The sequence below is a fragment of the Epinephelus fuscoguttatus genome, linkage group LG23 (assembly GCF_011397635.1).
Source record: "Epinephelus fuscoguttatus linkage group LG23, E.fuscoguttatus.final_Chr_v1".
NCBI lineage: Eukaryota > Metazoa > Chordata > Actinopteri > Perciformes > Serranidae > Epinephelus > Epinephelus fuscoguttatus.
Genome location: NC_064774.1, coordinates 4,549,344 through 4,565,506, shown reverse-complemented (window position 1 = coordinate 4,565,506; position 16,163 = coordinate 4,549,344). Strand labels below are relative to the sequence as shown.

At 41.5% G+C, this 16,163-nt stretch overlaps 1 protein-coding gene across 9 annotated transcripts in view; it reads left to right on the top strand.

Annotated features, from left to right (window-relative positions):
* The window catches only part of LOC125883744 (zinc finger protein 239-like), a 128,580-nt gene that overhangs the window by 71,670 nt on the left and 40,747 nt on the right, over nucleotides 1–16,163 (top strand). Inside the window, exons 3-5 of one of the 9 annotated variants that reach the window (XM_049568257.1) lie at nucleotides 2,123–2,157; nucleotides 2,494–2,577; nucleotides 2,662–5,705. The exons of 3 other annotated variants lie outside the window; for them this stretch is intronic. In XM_049568257.1, the coding sequence (XP_049424214.1) occupies nucleotides 2,123–2,157; nucleotides 2,494–2,577; nucleotides 2,662–3,308 (766 nt within the window). In that variant the 3' untranslated portion in view covers nucleotides 3,309–5,705. Of the gene's footprint in view, nucleotides 1–1,595; nucleotides 5,706–12,684; nucleotides 14,366–16,163 lie in introns of those variants that run through there. 5 more of the 9 variants (XM_049568256.1, XM_049568260.1, XM_049568259.1 and 2 more) reach the window with 5 other exon arrangements.

Genomic DNA, 16,163 nt, shown 5'->3' with positions numbered 1-16,163 from the left:
TTGGTCAACATTCTTCTCACCACTGATAATGGGCTTTGGAGACTTCATTATGTCAATGTTTCACTTTCCTTCATTTGGAACACTTCATACATTTAGTGATATAACACACCGACTATGCATGTTATATTCACGTATTTAGTACTGCTGGATTCAGCACAGGCTATTTTTGGGTTCTTTTTTAGGTTTGGGGTGTATAACAATATGTATCAATTTAACAATGTTTGCAGTAAAATATTTAAACCTAAGAATCCATTTCATATATGTGAGACGTTGTTCTACCTCCGGTAGGGGTATCTCAAAAACTAAAGCCCTTTTTGACAGTTTGTCACGAGCCTATTGTAGTTAATGTTCACCTGAGGGTCAGAAAGGCTGATTTAATATTCCACTGAACCAAATCAAACTGACTTCATTTGACACATTTTAATCAGTATTAAATGTAACGTTAACATTAAGACAGAGGAGGATGATGATGATGATGATGATGATGAAGCCCAGTGTTACTGTGTAATTCTCTGTATAAACTACACTGCAGAGTGGAGTCTCTACTAACAGACAAACACTGACAGCTGATGAACATCAACATCAGCAGCTCCGCCTTACATCTGCTGGATCACATGTTTATATGGTCACGCCCAGGCGCCATCTCAACATCCCATCATACACCAGCTTACAGCTACTGTTGCTTCACCTCACACATTAACACTCAGCTCAGACACACACACGCAGTCAGAGAGGTAACGATACAAATAATGTCTAACTGTAGCACCACATGGCGAGTGGTTATTAATACGTTTAACTACAGAGGCGAGCCTTTTAAAAGCGCGGTGTTGGATGTTAGCTGTTGCTGCTAATTAGCTCGTGCTAACACTCTGGAGACGGTCCTTCAGTGCTGTGGCTATAAAGCGGGATATATAACCTGTTCACCGGTTCCAGGGAGTTTGTTGATCTGGGGGTTGTCGGGTGGTCAGACATCAGACCCTCGGTGTAATCCTGTTGTCTTCCTCTGAAACTGTGAAAGACATCCACACTGCGACGTGTTTTACCCTCTAGACAGCGTGCTGCAGTTGTTCTTCTTCTCTGTGTTTATTGGCGGCTTGCAAAGCAAGTTTAAATGTACATGTAGCGCCACCCACTGTGTCGGGTTTGTAGATGCTGCCCTTGTTAAGTCAATGAAAGCAGTCTGGTCTGATTTATGACAAATGGTTTATGTGGGTTATGAAAAGTAACTGATAAATATTTAAAGAAAATGAGAAAAGACTTTGGTGTGGCGGTTAGCCTGTACAGTCATGGGGGAGACATGAGCACAAGTCAAGAATCTCAGGTCCAACCCCAAACCACTAAACCACTAAATTATGGAGAGAAGTATCAGTGAGAGTCGCATTGATAAGTAGTATTGGTATCAATTCCTATCCAAAAGTCAAAACCTAAATAAAAACTATTCTGTAAGTTATTTATCATAACATTTGTTGGTGGTAATGCATTAGTCAGACATTGTGGGTTATGTTTGGCAGACATGCTTTAAATGTTATTTATGGTTTTAGTTGGCTCACTGCTCCATGACAACTCATTAACTCTTTTTCTGTTTGTTGCTATAGGAACAGAGAGGAAGAGAGGAACTTAAATGTCTCCACCGTGACAAATCCTTCACAACATCTGGATCTTTAAAAATTCATCAAAGAGTTCAAACTGGAGAGAAACCATACAGCTGCGACCAATGTGAGAAAACATTTTTGCGCTGCAGTGCCCTCAAAGCCCATCAACGCATTCACATTGAAGGGGAACTGTCCAGTTTTTTCCAAAGTGGGAAGGATTTCACAGAGTCAGGGAGCTCAAAAAAACAGGACATTGACACAGCAGAGAAACTGTTTAGCTGTGATCAATGTGAGAAAGCTTTCACCACTCTACGTAGCTTAAAACGTCACCACTGTGTTCACACTGCAGAGAAGTCGCACTGCTGTGACAAATGTGGGAAAACTTTTTCACAACGCGCGTCCCTTGAAACTCACCAAAGAATTCACACAGGAGAGAAGCCATACAGCTGTGATCAATGTGGCAAAACTTTCATACAGTTAGGTAACTTGAAAACCCATGAACGCCGTCACACAGGAGAGAAACCGTACAGCTGTGATCAATGTGGCAAAGCTTTCACACAGTTAGGTAGCTTGAAAACCCATGAACGCAGTCACACAGGAGAGAAACCGTACAGCTGTGATCAATGTGGCAAAGCTTTCACGCAGTTAGGTAGCTTGAAAACCCATGAACGCAGTCACACAGGAGAAAAACTGTACAGCTGTGATCAATGTGGTAAAGCTTTCACGCAGTCAAATCACTTGAAAACCCATCAACGCATTCACACAGGAGAGAAACCGTACTGGTGTGAACAATGTGGTAAAGCTTTCACACAGTTAGATAGCTTGAAAACTCATCAACGCAGTCACACAGGAGAGAAACCGTACTGGTGTGAACAATGTGGCAAAGCTTTCACACAGTCAGGTAGCTTGAAAACCCATCAACGCAGTCACACAGGAGAGAAACCGTACAGCTGTGATCAATGTGGCAAAGCTTTCACACAGTTAGGTAGCTTGAAAACCCATCAACGCAGTCACACAGGAGAGAAACCATACAGCTGTGATCAATGTGGCAAAGCTTTCACACAGTTAGGTAACTTGAAAGCCCATCAACGCAGTCACACAGGAGAGAAACGGTACAGCTGTGATCAATGTGGCAAAGCTTTCACACAGTTAGGTAACTTGAAACCCCATCAACGCAGTCACACCGGAGAGAAACTGTACTGCTGTGATCAATGTGGCAAAGCTTTCACACAGTTAGGTAATTTGAAACCCCATCAACGCAGTCACACAGGAGGGAAACTGTACAGGTGCGATCTATGTGGCAAAGCGTTTGCACAGTCAGGGGCCTTAAAATCCCACCAACGTATTCACACAGGAGAGAAACCGTACAGCTGTGATCAGTGTGGTAAAGCCTTTGCAACACCATGGACTTTAAAAAGCCACCAACGCATTCACACAGGAGAGAAACTGTACAGCTGTGATCAATGTGGCAAAGCCTTTACACAGTCAGGGGTCTTAAAAAGCCACCAACGTATTCACACAGGGGAGAAACCGTACAGCTGTGATCAATGTGGCAAAGCCTTTGCACACAGATGGACATTAATAAGCCACCAACGTATTCACACGGGAGAGAAGCCGTACTGGTGTGACCAATGTGGAAGATTGTTTGCCCAGTGCAGTCAATTGAGAACCCACCAATGCCGGCATGCAGGAGAGAACCCGTACAGCTGTGACTAGTGTGAGAAAGCTTTTATTTAACGGTATGACCTAAAAATCCACCAACGTGTTCACACCAGAGAGAACCCGTCGTGATGTGACCAATGTTGGTAGTGACATTAAAGCCCACAAATGTGTTTACCCTGCATTGTTTTGGACATTTTCAGGGCCAGGCAAACATCTTCCTACTGCCTCCTCCCCATGCCCTGATAGCTGTGTTGATATCTTACTTTTGTCTTTGATTAGTTTTATCTGTTTTTTATTTCAATTGTAACCCAATGTTGGACCACCAGATTCCTCCCTGTAGGACTCCCATGTGTGAGAGCTGATGTAGAGGCAGATAATGTATTGTTCTATATCAAATGTGAAAATAATGTCAGTTGCAAAAGGTCTTAGAAACAGTTGACCAGATGTCAGATTTCGCAATAGAAAGGACTCTTTATAAGAAGTTGTTTTTGAATACTGTCGAGTTGTTGTACTTTGGAGTTACTGGGAAGGACTCATTTTAAGGAGTTGTTTTTGTAATGTTGAGCAATTCTTGTACGATCACAACCATCCTTCTACAATCAACAGAGAGATGTCAACTACACATTTGCGTTTCTTTAGCAATTAGGTAAGCAACTGCATGAAACCAGTGCCATGGCGTGGTAGAATAGGCAAGCTTTAAATTGGATTTTAGCAGAAATAGGGGGAGTATGTAAAATGTTCGGGACGCTCTGTTGTACGTTTATTTCAAATAACAGCCTGATGGAACACTTTCTGTTGCTATGAGTAAGCTTGAAGCCTTAAAATCTGAAATGACTGAAAATGCTGGTAAGAGTGGAAGAATCAAGTGGGATGGGTTAGAGGAAATTTTTGGAAAATGGGGAGCCGTTTTGGCTAAAACAGGGATAATTGTACTGATAGTACTAATTCTGTTTTCCTTATTGACATGTTGCATCATGCCTGTCCTGAAGAAATGGTGTGAGAGAGAGAGAGATGAACAATGGCTGATACTCTCTCCTGGAAGAGAGGACGGGGAATATATATACCACAACCACATACACGATATCACATAAACAAGAGACTGTGAACAATATACTCCACCATTTTCTGTATTCATTTTTTTCTGTATTCATCTTTGTGTTTTGATTTTACAAGAGGGAAATGTACTCTGATTTGGACTTAGCAAGTTATGCATATTATCCAAAATGATTTCTGTGATTGTATTTGATCCTTTTATTGAAAATTCATCTGTTAGGCCGCCTAATGGGAGGGGGCCAACGGGGGACTTTTCCTGGATTCAACAGCCGCCAGGTTTTTCCGAGACCACTTTTTCCTTCCCAATACCGATTCTGATCCCTGAACCTTAGGTATTTGCCGATACCGAGTACCGATCTGATCCCAGTACGTAATGTCTCAACTTCTAAACCTCTATGTAAAATATTAAGAAATAAATACACAATAGTAGAATGAATGCCATAAAACTTTTTTTTATTATTATGATTTTAAAGGCGACAGTAGAATGCTTTTTAAACTCCGCTCCGTTTCCATTTTATTTGCCTGTAGCGTGCGTATGTGAAATGATACAAGGCATTACGTGGTATCGGATTGGTCATAGGCTGTACTCGCTGACACCCGATACCGTATTTTAGGCAGTATCTGAGGCATTTCCGATACTGGTATCGGTATCGGTACAACTCTAGTTTTTCGCCTCCATCAGTTGAAGTGTTGAGAGATGCTAAAAATATGTTTCAGTGTTTCAAGTAATATCATATACTCATGCCAAGTTCATATATCATCTTATCATATTCAAGTTTAAGAGTTTCACACAAGACCATATATTCATGTTAGTAAGGAACTTCTACTCCTCCTACTCATACTTATACAAACATAGGCGTTCATTAACCATACATTATCTCTGCGAATAATTTATGATAAAATAATAAAGAGGAGGGTCTATGTAGAGGCAGATAATGTATTGTTGAGTTGTTGTACTTTGGAGTTACTAGGAAGGACTCCTTTTAGGAGTTGTTTTTGTCATGCTGAGTAATTCTTGTACGATCATTTCCAGGAAATCAAACTTGGCAGAATGGTTAGGTCCCAGACCCAGACTTGAACGCACATGGATGCACACACACACATAGACACACATACACACACCCAGACACACACATGCACACAAAAGAACAGACGCTCACTCACTCAGATAGTATAAAGGTTTTTGGAAGTTGCATGAGTGGGGCTGTTTCTGCTGTGTCCGCTGTTTTCTACGACCTGTATTGTTGAGTTGTACTTTGCAATTAAAGTAATCCGGCTGGCTGTAACTTTTCTCCGTGGTTCTCCAAGTCTCTTCATTTCAGTGTTTGCTGAAGTTGAGCAATTTCCGTACACTGACCACAAACTTTTCAAAATCTATCATGCAACTGTCGGGGGCAATGTTGCAGCTCACATTGCACCCGACCCTGAAGCGTATCTTTCATTCATTCCTTTTTATTTTTACAGGAAAAGATTAAAAGTAACATAATATAGATCAGTCCCAATTGATCAGGCCTGACTCAGTTAAAACTGGTTTACAGCAGGTTCCGGTTCTGCAGCACATAAAGACAGAAACATATCACAAAAACAGTGACATCTAACAAAAACATAAAAGCAAACAGTAACATGAACATATAGAGAGGCATGGACTTGAATGAAGTACGCACAAATTATGGGCTAAGTCAGTGGTTGCACGTCTATCCTTCCATCAGGCAGTGTTTGTATGCCTGTTTAAAATGTACAATAGAGGTTATTGTTCTAATATGATATGGGATCTCATTCAAGAGTTTGGTATATGCGTGAAAAAATTATCTCTGTCGAATAGCTATTTTTATAGGCTGGTGCTGGGATATGTGCTTGGGAGACTGATCTAGTGATGCATTCCTGTCCTGTGTTGTGTCTTGGAACTAGATCAGCAAGTGCTGGTTCAGTAATTAATTTTGTGGTGAGGGACCAGATTGGGAGACAGTAGGATATTGTTGAGAGAATGACTGCATGTAGATACGTGTTAGAGATAACGTTGGTAAGGTATGGTCTGATTTTGGTATATACATTCAGTTTCTGGTTGAGTTTCTTTGTTAAATCATGAACATGATTACGGTAAGTGAGATGTGAATCGAGAGATACTCCAAGATATTTATAGGTTTCTGTGATGGATAGGTTTTGATTAGAAAAGTGGATTGGGTCTGAGATGAATATTGATCTCTTGGGCGAGTGGAAGTACATACATTCCGTTTTCTTGACATTGATAGTTAAGTGGTTAGCATTCAAGCAGTCGTGTAGGATACCAAGATCAGAGCAGAGTTTAAAGTTTACAATATTAGGCTCTGTGTCAGAGAGAAAAATGACAGTGTCATCGGCATATAGCAGACAATTGGAGTATCTCCACACATCGGGAAGATCATTGATGTACAATAGAAAGAGTAAGGGACCCAAGATGCTACCCTGTGGAACACCCATATCACATATTAAATGGGAAGATGTCATATGACCGTTTCTGACCACCTGAGACCTGTTTTGACAAGTATGATGAGAGCATCATTACCACAGAAGAAGAAACTGGAAATTAACTAAGTTTGTGCCATAAAATCTGATGATTCACCGTATCAAAGGCTTTGCAAAAATCAATAAAAATGGCTCCAGTGACATGGCCTTTGTTGAGAGAAGCACGCATTTGTTCGGTGAAAAGTAATAATGCAGACGTGGTCAATCGGGAGGAACGGAAACCATGTTGGGAGTCACTAAGGATGTTATTACTTTCAAGATGGTTGCTTAATTGATTGTAGAGATTTTTTTTCCAATAATTTAGATAATACTGGGAGAATTGATATTGGTCTGTAGTTTGAAACTAAGGTCGAATCTTCAGATTTGAAAATGGGGGTGATTTTCAAGCCAGCAGGAAAAACAGAAAGCCTGATACAGAGATTCATCAGATGATGTAAAAGGGACATGAAACTGTCAGCATGAATCTTTAAAAAAAATGCATATTCAAACCATAAATATCACGGGCATGAGAATTTGTCAAAGAATTAAATGTCTCAGACAGCTCTGTTTGTGTAATCTCATAGAAGGAAAAGTGATGAGAAACAGGAGGAAAAAAACGATGGGGGACAAAAGGGGGTATCAAATTTTGATGCCAATTCTCTAACAGATGAGACAAAATAATTATTGAAAGCTCTTGCAATCTTCTCAGATTCAATGATAAGAGTCCCATGTAGAGAAATCTGAATATTGACATTGTTTTTTTTTTTCATTTTCCCCAGTAATGGCTTTAAGTGTCTGCCATAATGTTTTAGGGTTAGATGCAGCTTGAGTAATTTGCTTTTGAAAATAAGCAATCTTAGCGTTACGCAGTTCAGTCGAACATTCATTTCTGATCTCAATAAATTGTGTTTTATTCACCAACGTTTTTGATTATCTGTACCTTTTAAGAGAATGTGCCTTCTGTTTTGAGTAATTGCAGAATTTCAGAATTTACCCATGGTAATTTACTCTGTCGAGATTGTATGCAGTAGTGAATTTTTTATGTACTGATTCCACTGTGTCATAGAACTGAGACAGGATTTGTTCTGGGTTTTGAAAGGACAATTCATTGCTCCAATCAATATTACTAATTTCAGCATTAAACAGAGGTAGTTTTGAATTTGGTATTTTTGAGAAAGGTCAAGAAGTATGGGTTCTCTGGAGTTTTACAGTTTTTCTTATGGCATAGATTAGTGAGTGGTCTGATATCGCAGTATGAATTACTCCAGACAATGTATATTTAGATGGTTGATTTGTAAAATGAGATCAAGGACTGAACTGCGTGTATTGCCAAATCTAGTGGGACCTTTAATTAATTGAGAGAGACCAAATGTTGTTGCAACAGCTTTCAGAGATTTTGATGAGCCATCACTCCAGTCCATGTTAATGTCACCCAGAATGACAAGTTCCTTCGTTTTTGCAGATTTAATGATTGGTGAGCTTCAACAAATAGGAGCTTGTATTGGCATTTGGAGGCTTATAGACCACTTCAGAGTCGACGTCACGCTTACGTCACCGCAGTTGCCTGGTGGCAGAAAAACACCGGAAATACCTTGTACATCAACGGAGGAAAATGGAGAGCTCACAGGGAAAATAAAGATAAAAGAAGAGGAAATGTTTTGTCGTGCTGTTGGGTGTCAGAAAAGAAATGGGAAAAACTGCAAACTTAATTTTTACCGTATTCCGCCGTTGAAGACGCCATTTGAGGCAAATAGGAGACGTTTATGGTTACAAGCTATTAAACGAACGGACTGGAATGATGAAACCATCCGTAAATCTCGACTCTCGACTGCAGTGCCGATTTCATATCAGGTAAGATTTTCTCAACTGTTTATCACACACAAAGATGTAGTCAATAGCGATAAATTAGTAACGGCAGCACTCAAAACAGGCATCCCCAGTAGGCTAACGTTATACCATTGACTAAAGTTAGCAACATTAGCGTGAAACGCTAGCATGTAAACAAACTAAATTGCTCATAGACAGTTTAGTTAATCCCTCGGGAGGAAATTTCAATGTCACAGCAGCAATTTAAAATACACAAAATAGGAGCTGCTGCAACAGGCTGCCGTTCACACAGTGCCAGGAAGGTAGGCAGGTTATGATTGTTCTGTTTTCTGTTAACACAATGCTGCATTTTATTGATGTTTTGGGGGTCGTTTTGATTTCCTTTGCGGCCGTTGCGTGCACGTTCCCGGTTGTTGCCCATGTCTGAGGTCTGACTAGCGAGGTTACATTAAACAACACTTATCCAGCCATACAACTGCTGTCAGTATACAGTTGGTCGACTTGTTCAGAATCGCCCACGTCTTGCACATCACTTTCTTGTCGCTGGCTCGGCAGTACTTCGGTCCGTAGAACACAAAAACCATCAGATAAATCTCGGTATTCAATATCTTGGACATGACCGCAAAGTACAAAATTATGATAAGCATCAAGCATTAATATGCCTTGAGTTTTTCATGTGTATAAACGCTGGGTTTCTCCACAAGATATAAAAAAATGTCCGGCCACTGCAGCTTCGGCCATTTCGGTGGGACCCGACAAAAAGTTCAGGTCAGGAAACCTCACTCCGTTGCTAATTGTTAGCTTATTACAGTAAGATAACCTGTCTTCGGTTGACAGACCCTTAAAATAATCCGAGGAGGCGTATGTATCTTCCATATTCCTTATGATTCTTGATTTTTGCGCTCCTGCCTGTACTGTTGACAGTGGAACTGTCACAGTTTCTGCCACCAGTGAGGCCCCGCCCACCTCACTGTTACCAACACCGAAATGGTCTATAGGTGACAATAATTGTAATTGCGTGTGGACATGTAAAATTTACAACCAGTTGCAACGTCTCAGTTTCAGTGTCAATTTTTGTTATAGAATGTGCATATTTCTGATTCACATGAACGGCAAGCCCACCACCAGTTTTGTCAGGGCGGTCTCTTCGATATAGTTGATAATTTTCTTTGCATTGCGGGTTAAGGTCTTAGAGAGATTTCTTAATTGCCTATAGGCCTCCCAATCTCACTTGTGAGTTTACAAATCGTGGAAGGTGCTATGTTGTATGTTAGTCGCTAGCGTTTGGCTACCCATCCTGTTTGGGTGAAGTCCGTCAGCCTTTAAGAGGAAGGAAAAGAAAGAAACTGACGTTTCTGATTATGGAATCACCGACAATTAATGTAGTTGGAGAAAAGAGGGGTCGAGGGCCTGACGGTAGTGGGTTCTCAGAGCTGGAGAGTGCACATTCAGCCTCCGTGCTGTGTGCTGACGCCGACGCCATCGGCTGGTGGGATGGTGCATCTGAGCCGGTGAGCACGGTGGTGGAGGAGCAACAGGAGACCCCAAAGGACTCCCTGTTGGTGCAGGGCAAGGAAGGCTTCCAGATCGTCTGAGTACGGCCTCCTTCAGGATCCTGCGACGGAAACTGGAATTCGAACTAGTGTGGAAACAAAACAGGTATTTAACCTGGGTTTTTTTGTCTGGGGTATCTGAAAAACTCAGGAGGATCTTCAACAAACACCACATCCCTGCTATGTACCACTAGTCAAGAGCCAGCCTGCGACCATGAGGACAGTGAGGAGATGGTCGGAGGAGACTTATGAGACACTGCAGGGCTGTTTTGGTGTGACAGACTGGCAGGCACTCTGTGAGCCACATGGGGAGGACATTGATGGGCTCACAGAATGCATCACGGACTACATCAGTTTCTGTGTGGACTCCACTGTCCCAGCCAGGACTGTCCATTGTTACCCAAATAACAAACCGTGGGTAACAAAGGACATCAAAGCCATCCTCAATGCAAAGAAGAGGGCCTTCAGAGCTGGTAACAGGGAGGAGGTGAGAACAATACAGGAGGAGCTGAAGATGAAGATCAGGGAGGCTAAGGAGAGGTACAGGAGGAAGCTGGAGAGGAAACTCCAGCAGAACAACATGAGAGAGGTCTGGAGTGGAATGAGGACCATCACTGGCTTCAGGACCAACAACCACACAGGAGTTGAAGGCAGCGTGGACAGGGCCAATGAACTGAATCTGTTTTTTAACAGATTTGACACTGCTGGACCTGCCCATCCCCCCCCTGACTCTTCTGCTGTCTGTCTTGGTCAACCATCTCCCACTCCACCCTCCTCCCCCACTCCTCCCTCTCACATCTCAACACCCTCCTGCTTGACTTGCTCTTCCTTTTGAATGACGGAAGAGCAAGTCAGGATGAAGTTGGACAAAAATCTAACCAGCATGCATTGTGCTGCGATCACTGGTGATCGAATCTGCGCAGGCCTGACTCATCTCCAACGAGCCTGAGCTGTTGAAAGTAGCCGAGAGTCGAAATTTAAACCGCGCTGTTACAATATGGAGATGGCTGTACAGGGTGATTAGCATGATTTAATTTTAACACTGGCAGGGACACACATGTAGTACGAGTGTTAGTGGGTGTGTGTGTGTGTCTCCTCCCCCAGGATATTCTGAGCATCAAACGTTTATTTTACTGCATTTTGAAGTGTTGTGCAGCAGTTTATGGTGGAAATGTCTTTATGTAAAGAAAAACAAATGTGTCATATGGTGACGTAGGCAGCAATTTGGCCATGTGTGCTGTAAGGTTGCGGCAATGTACCGGTTTCAAGGTATGCTGTGATATGGAAGTTGACAGTTATCATAGCGTGTACGTTTGCTTATCTGAGATATTGAAAAAACTAGGGACGCACCGATAGGGATTTTTCTTAACCGATACTGATAACTGATAAATTCACATTTTTGTATTTTTAAAGAAGTGTATAACTTGTAGTTTTTTATGCAGCTAAAATCTGGAACAGTCTTTCTGAAGATGTGAGACAGGCCTCTACTCTGACAATGTTCAAATCTAGGCTCAAAACAGCTCTATTTCACTGTGCATATGACTGAAAGGATCTTATCTGCACTCTTCTCTTTTAAAGTTCATTTTATAATGATTATTTATGTTTTTATTTTGTACTGTGATTTTAATGCATTTTCTTGTTCTGTAAAGCACTTTGAATTACTTTGTGGACGAATTGTGCTCTACAAATAAACTTGCCTTGCCTAGTTAATGTTCACCTGAGGGTCAGAAAGGCTGATTTAATATTCCACAGCTCTGACCGAACCAAATCAAACTGACTTCATTTGACACATTTTAATCAGTATTAAATGTAACATTAACGTTAAGACAGAGGATGATGACGATGATGATGAAGCCCAGTGTTACTGTGTAATTCTCTGTATAAACTACACTGCAGAGTGGAGTCTCTACTAACAGACAAACACTGACAGCTGATGAACATCAACATCAGCAGCTCCGCCTTACATCTGCTGGATCACATGTTTATATGGTCACGCCCAGGCGCCGTCTCAACATCCCATCATACACCAGCCTACAGCTACTGTTGATTCACCTCACACATTAACACTCAGCTCAGACACACACACGCAGTCAGAGAGGTAACGATACAAATAATGTCTAACTGTAGCACCACATGGCGAGTGGTTATTAATACGTTTAACTACAGAGGCGAGCCTTTTAAAAGCTCAGTGTTGGATGTTAGCCGCTGCTGCTAATTAGCTTGTGAACCACAAGAATCTCAGGTCCAACCCAAAACCACTAAACCACTAAATTATGGAGAGAAGTATCAGTGAGAGTCGCATTGATAAGTAGTATTGGTATCAATTCCTATCAAAAAGTCAAAACCTAAATAAAAACTATTCTGTAAGTTATTTATCATAACATTTGTTGGTGGTAATGCATTAGTCAGACATTGTGGGTTATGTTTGGCAGACATGCTTTAAATGTTATTTTTGGTTTTATTTGGCTCGCTGCTCCATGACAACTCATTAACTCTTTTTCTGTTTGTTGCTATAGGTACAGAGAGGAAGAGAGGAATGTATACGTCACCACCGTGACAAATCCTTCACAACATCTGGATCTTTAAAAATTCATCAAAGAGTTCAAACTGGAGAGAAACCATACAGCTGCGACCAATGTGAGAAAACATTTTTGCGCTGCAGTGCCCTCAAAGCCCATCAACGCATTCACATTGAAGGGGAACTGTCCAGTTTTTTCCAAAGTGGGAAGGATTTCACAGAGTCAGGGAGCTCAAGAAAACAAGACATTGACACAGCAGAGAAACTGTTTAGCTGTGATCAATGTGAGAAAGCTTTCACCACTCTACGTAGCTTAAAACATCACCACCGTGTTCACACTGCAGAGAAGTTGCACTGCTGTGACCAATGTGGGAAAACGTTTTTACAACGCACGTCCCTTGAAACTCACCAAAGAATTCACACAGGAGAGAAACCGTACAGCTGTGATCAATGTGGCAAAGCTTTTAAACACTCAGGTCACTTAAAAGTCCACCAAAGTATTCACACAGGAGAGAAACTGTATAGCTGTGATCAATGTGGCAAAGCTTTTACACACTCAGGTCACTTTAAAGTCCACCAACGTAGTCACACAGGAGAGAAACCATACGGGTGCGACCAATGTGGGAAAACGTTTTCACAGCGCACGTCCCTTCAAACTCACCAAAGAATTCACACAGGAAAGAAACCGTACAGCTGTAATCAATGTGGCAAAGCTTTCAAATGGTTAGGAAACTTGAAAGACCATCAACGCAGTCACGCAGGAGAGAAACCATACAGCTGTGATCAATGTGGCAAAGCTTTTACACACTCCGGTAACTTGAAAACCCATCAACGCAGTCACACAGGAGAGAAGCCATACAGCTGTGATGTATGTGGCAAAGCTTTTGCACAGACAGGGGCCTTAAAAGACCATCAACGTATTCACACAGGAGAGAAACCATACGGGTGCGACCAATGTGGGAAGAAGTTTTCCATAAAGGGACACTTAAAATCTCATAAACATATTCACACAGGAGAGAAACCATACAGCTGTGATCAATGTGGCAAAGCCTTTTCACGGTCAGGGGCCTTAATAAGCCACCAACGTATTCACACAGGAGAGAAACCTTACAACTGTGATCAATGTGGCAAAGCCTTTTCACGGTCAGGTGTCTTAATAAGCCACCAACGTATTCACACAGGAGAGAAACCGTACTGGTGTGATCAATGTGGAAGATTATTTGCCCGGTGCAGTCATTTGAGAGCCCACCAATGCCGGCATGCAGGAGAGAACCCGTACAGCTGTGACTAGTGTGAGAAAGCTTTTATTGAATGGTATGACCTAAAAATCCACCAACGTGTTCACACCAGAGAGAACCCGTCCTGATGTGACCAATGTTGGTAGTGACATTAAAGCCCACAAATGTGTTTACCCTGCATTGTTTTGGACATTTTCAGGGCCAGGCAAACATCTTCCTACTGCTTCCTCCCCATGCCCTGATAGCTGTGTTGATATCTTACTTTTGTCTTTGATTATTTTTATCTGTCTTTTATTTCAATTGTAACCCAATGTTGGACCACCAGATTCCTCCCTGTAGGACTCCCATGTGTGAGAGCTGACCACAAACTTTTCAAAATCAATCATGCAGCTGTCCGGGGCAATGTTGCAGCTCACAATGCACGCGACCCTGAAGTGTATCTCTGCGACTGGTGAGCCCACAGGATGGTGACTCCATGTTGATCTTTGGGACTGTGCCCCACGAGCACCATGAGTCAAGTCCATGTAGATATATATATAGGCTGACTGACCAAATAAGCATTTGAAAACTGATATTGATGCCTCTTACCATGGCTGTGATCAAAGTATTTGCATCAGCCTGAGACCTCTATCACAGACAGGCTCTGCAGTCTCAGACGCTGACTCAACATGCTGAATGAATTTTTTTTATTTTTTTTAATTTAATCTTTCTTTAATCAGGCAGTCTCATTGAGATCAAGATCTCTTTTTCAAGAGAGACCTGCGAACAAAGCAACATCCATAACAACAAAAACACACAGACACAAACAGGAACAGCACAACAAGAAATTAATAAAAACAATTACATGATGCATGAAAAACATCGGATAGTGAAGCTTTAAAAACTCCAAGAGGAACAAGAGATTTAAGTTTGAAAGTCGATTGTAACTCGTTTTATTGAAAAGGTGCATAGTACCTGAAACCAGATCTACCAACATTTGTGCGCATGCAGGGGATATCTAGGGTTAGTTACTGGATCATGTACTGTAGTTACTGGATTTGAAACTGAGCTTCTAACCTCATGATGTGTGTTGCTCATTTAACCCCTACTGTCACAGCAGTGAGAGACACCAAGGTCACGAGCCAGGGAGGACAACAAGTGTCCTTGTTAGTCTGAAGAGATGTTGTGTTTTAGGAATGTCAAGGCGCCACATATTTTGACTGTTGATGTCCATGTGTTATGAGAACTATAAAGATAGCAGGGCGAGAGGACTTGCTGGGCACTCACTGACTGACTGACTGTTCATGCGGTTGTATGTTTGAGTGTCTCCATTCATGAATGCTTATTAAAACTCAAGAAAGATAGCTGACGTGTGAAGACTTTTTCTTTAAACTGTTCATTAAATAGTTGTTTTGCCACCACAGTAGTTTGGTAGCTTTAACAGTAGAGCTTTAAAAATAAATAACATGAGATGAATATTTCTTCTTGTCTGTAAGGAAGTTCATCCAACTGTTTGATACAGAGAACAATGATGAGTACGAAATGCGTCATTTGTGATAAACCGTAATGCATTGTCATACACAGGGTTTAACTGCTGAAGTGTTGATGGAGCAGCATGACAATACAGAATGTCACCATAGTCCAGAACAGACATGAAGGTTGACTGCACAATAGTTTTACGGCTGGAAGAAGACAGACAGCCTTTCATTCTATACAGGAAGCCTAGTTCGATTTTTAATTTTTGAGTCAACTGTTGAATATGAGTCTTGAATGTTAATCGACTGTCAAGTATAATTCCGAGATATTTGTAGGACTCAACCTGAGTAATATGGCTGCCATTTAAAGTTTTGATGGCAGGATATCCTGAGTCACTGGTGGAGGTAGAGAATACCATGAACTTGGTCTTTTCTGCATTTAAAACTAGTCTGTGATTAATGAGTGATTGTTGAAAATAATCAAAGGCAGACTGTAGATGACTCACAGCCTGGGCTGGAGTGGAGTGGATAAAATAGTATCATCAGCAAAAACATGGACGTTGACGTACTGATTAGGAATAACCATATTATTTATGTATAACGTGAACAACAATGGACTGAGGATAGACCCCTGTGGCAACCCATTTCTGATGACTAGTTGGCTTGACTGGGTACCATCAGTGACCACAGTCTGAGTTTTCTCTGTGAGGTAAGAGTGGAACCAATCAGTTGTGGCTTCATCGAGACCTATGGACTGTAATTTAAGGAGAGAGATTTTAAGATCC